The 7,500-nt window shown below is 37.8% G+C and overlaps 2 protein-coding genes across 4 annotated transcripts in view; one reads left to right on the top strand and one right to left on the bottom strand.

Annotated features, from left to right (window-relative positions):
- LOC138056489 (neuromedin-K receptor-like) overlaps positions 1-7,500 on the bottom strand; it is a 40,400-nt gene that overhangs the window by 18,538 nt on the left and 14,362 nt on the right. Inside the window, exon 4 of one of the 3 annotated variants that reach the window (XM_068902305.1) lies at positions 24-95. The exons of the other annotated variants lie outside the window; for them this stretch is intronic. Within the exon in view, the coding sequence (XP_068758406.1) occupies positions 24-95 (72 nt within the window). The remainder of the gene's footprint in view (positions 1-23; positions 96-7,500) is intronic. 3 annotated transcript variants of the gene reach the window in all.
- LOC138056488 (orexin/Hypocretin receptor type 1-like) overlaps positions 4,368-7,500 on the top strand; it is a 25,183-nt gene continuing 22,050 nt past the window's right edge. The window contains exon 1 of the mRNA XM_068902296.1: positions 4,368-4,434. Coding sequence (XP_068758397.1) covers positions 4,416-4,434 — 19 coding nt within the window. The 5' untranslated portion in view covers positions 4,368-4,415. The remainder of the gene's footprint in view (positions 4,435-7,500) is intronic.

Here is a 7,500-nt window from a genome sequence, read left to right on the forward strand (position 1 = left end):
AGAATGAAAGTGATAAGCCAAACCTTGCGATCTTGCAATATCCCCAAGAGGTGTAGTATATAGTGAATAGAGCATATGGGTCCTAGAATCGAACCCTGAAGAAGACCATAAAATAAGCTTTAAAGATCAGAAACTCAGACAGGTATGAAACAAACCAGTCTGTTTCCGAGACGTCCACAAAGTCAGAAGAATTGAAAATTGCTTTCCGAGTGGAATGGCCGTATTAATACTAGAGGACGTCAAGAGGTGTCAGACGTCTAAGACGACTAGTACAAAAATAGGGGAAGTAAGGTGGACGCATTAAACGTACGCGTCAGACGAGTTAAACGTCTCAAGTTAAGCGCGTCTAAACGACGCATTTAACAGGCGTCTAAGCCGTCTAGTACAAAGACGAGACGCACTAAACTGGGGCGCACGTAGCAATGAAGGGCACTCAGTCTCTTTGGTGATTTAATCGCGGTATCTTTTGAAGAAAATCATGAATTTGATTTCTAGCCGTCGAAGTTAAGTGCGTCCCGTATTAATATTAGTCGCGCTTATGGCCAGACGTTTAATGCGTCTAGACGTCTTAGAGGAAGGAATTGGTACATCTTGCCCAAAAACTCGGTGTGGGAGATGGATTCTACAATTCATTGTGACTCTAATGGCTTGTTGGACGAAGCATACGGCGGACCTCTCGGGAAACAGACTTCAGATCTAAAAATAGCTTTTGTGAAATTCAGATCATCCCAGCCAACCCTCTCTCTTTCTCATTTTCTCTTGGCACAGCCAAAGTAAAACACAGTTGCTCGCATGCGCATAACCGTGAGACAAACCGTGGTTTTCGTGCGTGCGAGGAGCCTCTGAAGCCAGGGTGAGAAATGCAAAAATTGTAGAAACTTTATTTTCATTTCAATAGCATTACAGAAAAATCAAATTATTAGATATTTCCAGAAATGCACCTAATCAGATCACAGAGCATTAATAGCACACACACAGACCCCAGCTCAAACATTTATTGTGTGGAGCTTCCCGCCTGGTAAGTTGGCTATTCCATACTGATGATGCCTAACAAGTCGGAAGCAATCGTCCATGGCTGCCCGTGAACAAGAATATGTACTTTTTGACTGAGTGGGAGGGCCGGATGGGAAAATATTTGGCCCGAAGTCATGCCGTACCCCAAACAATAGAGAGCTTTAGCAACGACGACGGGAACGGCAACGAGAAAGTCATGTTAAAACATAAATTCACGTTACTGCGATCACTTCGCGACTTTTCCAAGCTTTTTAATATGACAAAGGTGTGGCAGTCCATCAGGAATGAAACCGTTACGAGCGGAGCTTAATTTAAGGGAGCAAAATGAAAATTTATCTCCAAGTACTGACGTTCTCCATAATATCTCAAACTTGGTTATTTCACGTTGTTGCTTTGCTGAAAACGGTAAAGAAATACACAAAAATGAAAAACGCACGCGCAGGGCGCAGCGCAAAGTTATTGTTTTTGCCCACTGAATATGCAAATTTGTAACGTTCTCGTTGCCGTCCCCGTTGTCGTTGCTAAAGATCCCTGAATGTTTGAAGGTGTTGAACCTTCCATACACTTGTCTTGCTTTCTCAAACTATTAAATGCAACATCGTAAAGAGGGAGGGGGGAATAGTTTGGAAATATGTTAGCGACGCAAGCAGAAGCGCATGCTTAAACGCAAGCAGAAGACCGCTTACTTCAAGGTGAAAACGAGCCTCACGCAAGCACAAAGCGCAAGCATCATAATTAATTGTTCCTTTTCCTTGTGCTTGCACTTATACTTGAGTTCGCTTGCGTTGTATGAACACGGGACTTAAGGGCCCACAGACGGATTTTTCCCGCGTTGCTAAGAAAGTGAAATGTTACTTCCGGTAACTGACGTCATCATATCATGAGCTGACAAGAAAACCCACTCACAAGCAAAAGTCACTGCACGAACTGTTGTTTGCATCGAAGGTGTTTCCTCGGCCTTCCTCGCGCTCGTTCTCAGATCAACTGCGCATGCGTAACCGAACTCACTTCCGGTTTGAGAAAAAGAAAGAATATAGCCAAGCATTGATTTTTTTCAAATCATCTTTTTTGAAAAAGTTATGGGTATTTCAGTATCGTTTATATCTTTAAAAAGAACATTTTTCAAAATAAAAAGAAAACCATGCTTGGCTGGATGCAAAAACGAATACAAATTATCAAACCATCGACCATCAAACCAAAATTGCGTAGCACGGAGACAAATTTAGAGTTTTCTTTTATTGGTCTCGTGAGCATGGGCGTGGCATGATGACGTCATATTAGGGTAATTTGATTACAAAAGTTGGAAACTGACCAAAATAATGCCAAATTCTCTCAAATTACTTAAACATTATATCCTTAGCAACGCACCCCAAAAAATACGTCAGTGGGCCCTTAACGCAAGCGCAATTCGTCCAATGAAAAAGACCCGTTTCAGATTCCACTCGCAGCGCCGCGTTGTAAGAAAGAACATGGAACTAGTGAATCTTTGTCCCTGCGTCTTGTGTTTGTGGATTGCGTTTTGATTTGCTTTCACTTGACACGCATCTCTTATGATTGCGCCGCTTGTGAAAACCAGGTTTTAGCAACTGAGCCTGTGAATTCGGTTCAGTTGTGTAAATGGCAAATGTTTTTCCGGTAATTGATAAAAAATTTGTGTCTTTTTCAAGATGAACCACCAGGGTATCTCTTCTATCTTTGTAATTTTTTGGTAATTTTGGGGGTTTAGTCATTTCTGCCTTGTACATTTTCGAAGCTACACGACTGCTGTTAACTGCCTGGGGTCTTATGTTTGTTTTGTTAATCGAATGCGCAATTTTCGTGCAAGAATAAATATCATTAATACTTTACAACTATTTTAAAATGTCATAATAAACAACTTTTTTATTTGCTATCGACAGCAGTTCAATTATCTTCAGCTATCTTAATTCAGGCCATGAAATCATTAATCGACATATTGGACCTGTTGCAAGGTAATTATGAATTATTAATTTGTTTTCAGCAATTTTCGGTTTAATGCAAGGAAATGCTTTTTTTCCAATGCAAAGAAAAGCAAATAAATTCTTTTGTTCTCTAGAAAGTAAGCTTTATAACTATCTATGATAGTTTGATGTCAAACATTGTCGTAGATAAAGGGCATCACGTGAGGGCTTCGGCGAAAAACTCAAACCCGTCCTTAGTTCATTCCACGAAATGTTAAAACGTTGTAGAAATTATTTTGTTCTCCTTAACGTTTCAATCCATCATGCGAAGCTCAACTAGAAAGCTGTGCTCGGTCTACTATCGCAACCTTTTCCTTCCGTGCATGGCCATAAAATAATGTTCTTTTCACTGTTAAGACCTGTTAAGCTTGAATATTTTGATAAATTGCATTTATGTCCAGAAGCGAAAAATAAAACAAATATTATTAAAGATACAGTAAATACATTTTATGAAAAAAATGTTGGAATTGAGAATTCAGAGTCAGTTACAGATGGGATAGAAATTCTTCCATTCTGGTTTTCAGATTTTTCCGAGTTCCATTTGGTCGTCAAATATTTATCTGTAACATCAAAACAGAGCTAAGGTTCTTACACTTAAGCTTTATATCTCTTACCGATTTCGATATGGACTGATAACCGCGCAGGTGTCCAGAATACTTAAAAATTGCAGTTTCCTTCGTTAAACTTTCGTTTTTTGGCAAATTAGCAGGATTTTACTAATGGCCACACCACCCATAAAATTGCGAGAAACATTATGTGTTAGCTTGAGAGTATAAGATGTTCAGATTTTGGAAATGGGAAAGGGAACAAATTGTTAAAATGTGCATATCGTGAGTTCTTAATCACTTCGCTTTGTTGCTGTACAAATCCGAATTGAAAATCGACCAAAGAGGTATATTGATTTAGTAAAATAAATAATTTCCGTGTTAATTAATAAGACTTTCCATAGCTTACTTACTGAGAAAGGATGTCAATGACTGTAAACGAAAACGAATCATTATACTTGACATCAGTTTGACAGCGTACAGAAATGTACTTATAGAAGATCGTCTGCAGGAGGTCTTTTGGAAAAAATGAACCTCCTACAAATTGCAGCTTCAACGTGAATTGTCGATCGGAAAAAACTTTAATCCCTCTGGTTGCAAATCTTGTATCTGTCGTCAAAACACAATTGAAAAGGGATTTTCCTGATTACATATTGTAATTATTTTCATTACCCCAAATTTTCATAACATTGTACAATTTCTCATTTTCTGTTTCAAAATTTAAATATCTTGAATAATTAATTTATTTTCTTCTGTACTATCTAAAAAGGCTGTTTGTTTATGTCAAGTAGTTTTTGTTATTTCACTTCCATCAGTTTACTAGAGGAGATAACTACATGCAATATTGCCAAATAGCACATGCTACCAAGAGACGACGATGAATCAGTCTTCGAAAGGTAAGTCTGGAATTGAAAACTTTGATAAGAGTTTCGAGGCGTAGCCTTGTTTTAAACAAGAGGTCTGTTATTTAATCGCTCCAAAAGTTTTCTAAGAAATTTCGTGTTGAAAATGAGGTTTGCTTTTCTTCGACGATCTATAAAATGGCGCGGCTGAAGATCATGGTAAATTTCCAAGTTATTTTACGATCTATATATAGAACCTCCTAAAGTACCCATTCTTCAACGACGAAGATGGTATATGTCTGCATGCGTAACAATATTCTTGAATAAAATTGGAGTAATATTTTTAAAACTGTGTACATTTTTTCGTTTTTGGAAGAAACATGGAATTTTTTAAACGGTTATTGTGCATTGCAGTAGAAATTCAGTTAGACGGCGCTTTTTTTTAATTTGGAAATGGGCCAAAAAGTAAGAGGCTTTGCAAGTGTAAAATCTGCAAAACTGTCTTTGAAAATATCGCTGTGGCGATTTGCTGAAGGCTATCATCACGAAAGAAACGTAAGCAATTAATTTTAAGTTCAACTGAATGCTTATACATCAAAAACCTCGGTTAAAATTAATTAATTGACGAGACTCACTGACCCTCTCTGTGTCGGATCTTTTGATGCATCTAAGCGCAATAATTATTGGTGAATCAGATCCAGTTTGAAACAACATGACATTTTTGAACCTATGATGACGAATAGTTCACCGTGGCTGTCAAAGGACGACTTTGGTGAAAAACATGCAAAAACACTGCCCTGTCATTTCGATTTGAAGTTTATTTAACCCTCGATCATTTTCAAAGAGAGTCTACGTTAGAGAGTCTTTTTTTTTTTCTTGGACTTTCTTTTACTTTACATTAGAATGAACCTTTCTTTTTTTGCGTCGAACAATCTTTAGCTATGAGAGACTAAACTCTTTCGCTAACAACGCTATTTGAACAGGTTTCACATTTGTTCTATTTTCTTTAAGTGAAACAGTTTTCTAGCTTTATTATAATTCGACTTCATCTGGCTGTTGTGTGCAAACTATAAGAATTGTTTTTGGCGGGGTAAGGTCACCCCATTCTTGCCTCTCTGTGTAAGCACCGGATCCTGGAAAAGCATCTAATCATCGATAGAAATAATGTCAAAAAAAGAATAATGCGAGCAAGGCTGACAGGACGTGAAGGAATATATTCTCTAAAGGGACCATTTTGAAACTGATGCACTGGCTTTGTCAGTTCATCGGGGTTTAAAAAGCAATGACTACGGTTTAAAGGAAGGACGTTTAATCAACCTTGCTCTTTTTGGCATTCTTGTAAAGCAAATTTGTAAAGCACTAGCAGACTTTCAAAACGAAAGAGATCTGGCTGTATTGCTGGGGTCGAATCTGTTTTTTAAGATTTCGCCAAGCTTTTCAAAGTAAAACCATTCCGATGTAAAGTTCAGTACGGGGTACTGTTAAGATAACAAGATAACAATAGAGGAAGTGATTTGGGTTTCAAACATACCTGGATCCCAATCCTTCCTGTTTGTTCATACGGATATCCTCTATCTCGTTTTTGCGTTTGTCTATAAATGGTCTGTACGTTACGTCATCTTTGTCAGCCTTTGTACATTGCGTCATTGTTCTTTGTACGGAGCCTCCGATAGGACATTCATCAACTATAGTTCTTACACAGTCAACGCTTTTTGTGTTGAGGTGGAAAACGGTTTGGAAGATGTTTCTTTCTGCATTTTTCGCTGGTTTCAATCCAGTTTGACATATCATATTTGTGGTCCACACTGGTGGCTACGCAGTTATTCAAGTCAAGCATCGGAGGGATATAAACTTAAATCTGAATGTTTATTTTTAATTTGCTGAGAGCTGCTTTTTTCTCTGTACTGCAATTTTTGGCATATCTTTAGAAGCTCTGATAAGGTTACATGATGCCTGGTGGACCTATCTCTGGAACAGTAACAATAGGCGGAGCGAAAGAGAACGACAACGACAAAACAGAAGACCAGTCATAGCTCATACTTAGTGGAAGAAGTTACTCCACAAATTCGTTCCTTGGGCACTAAACCTTTTGTTATTTTTACGGATGCGTTATTTAAAGTGGATGCCTACTAAGTTTTAAGAGGTGGTTTAATTGGGTCTTCCTTTGTTCAGGAATGAAAATCGAATTTTTATTGTCAACTGGAATTAAATAGCAATTATCTGTACTCTTTTGGACATAAAGAAAAATTGATTTGTTTGTTTGTTTGTTTTGCTCTAATATGCGAGCGAACAAGTGCTTTTTTAATCCGTTAAGTGGCCCAACTGGTTTTCTCGGTTGTGCCTCGATAGTGACAAGAAAATTTGGCCCTTATATTATAAATACGTAATCGCAATGAGTTCTCGTGAAATTAGGAGGAAATCTCACTAGCTTGTGTTTTCAGAAGTTCTAAAGCCGCCTAAACGTTATTTAAGTCTTGGAGCAGATCTTTTTTGAACTTCGTCCCCTCTTGGTTGCATTGCCGTATTTTGCCTATTCTTGTTCCAAGCCAACCTGGCGTGTTTCAATGAAATACATCAAAATGTGAATGAACTCTTTTTCAGAGATAAAATTGGAATAACTAAAAATTTTAGCGTGATTACTATTCGCTGGCTATTGACAGTTGACTCTGAAATGCCTTTTTTTTTTGCATTCGCTCGCTGAGGGTGTGCTTGTTTTCTTTTAAACTAATGCGGTTCAAGAAAACTTCATTGCCAAACTGGTGAATTCCAAAGTAAATTTCACTCGAAAAACCGATATCGTACTCATCGCTTCGTGATTCATGCGATATCGGTTTTTAGCGTAAAATTTACCGTGGAATTCACTAGATACGCTATGAATTTTTCTATAGAGGAAAGCAAAAAAATGATTTAATTATTAAAGCAGCAACCGGAAACATCAAAACGCGGACAATTCGAAACCTTTTATTTTCACTAACCCTAAAGGCAGTAAGAATAAATAACCAGGGAGCTCCGCTTTTATGCTTGGCTAAATCTATATATTAATTAACAATTATCCTGTGAAATAGCGCGGAATATCGCCTGTTGTATAATAACACGCATGGTGACAATGTCCAAATATGG

Source organism: Montipora capricornis, chromosome 7 (genome assembly GCF_036669925.1).
Source record: "Montipora capricornis isolate CH-2021 chromosome 7, ASM3666992v2, whole genome shotgun sequence".
Classification (NCBI taxonomy): Eukaryota; Metazoa; Cnidaria; class Anthozoa; order Scleractinia; family Acroporidae; genus Montipora; species Montipora capricornis.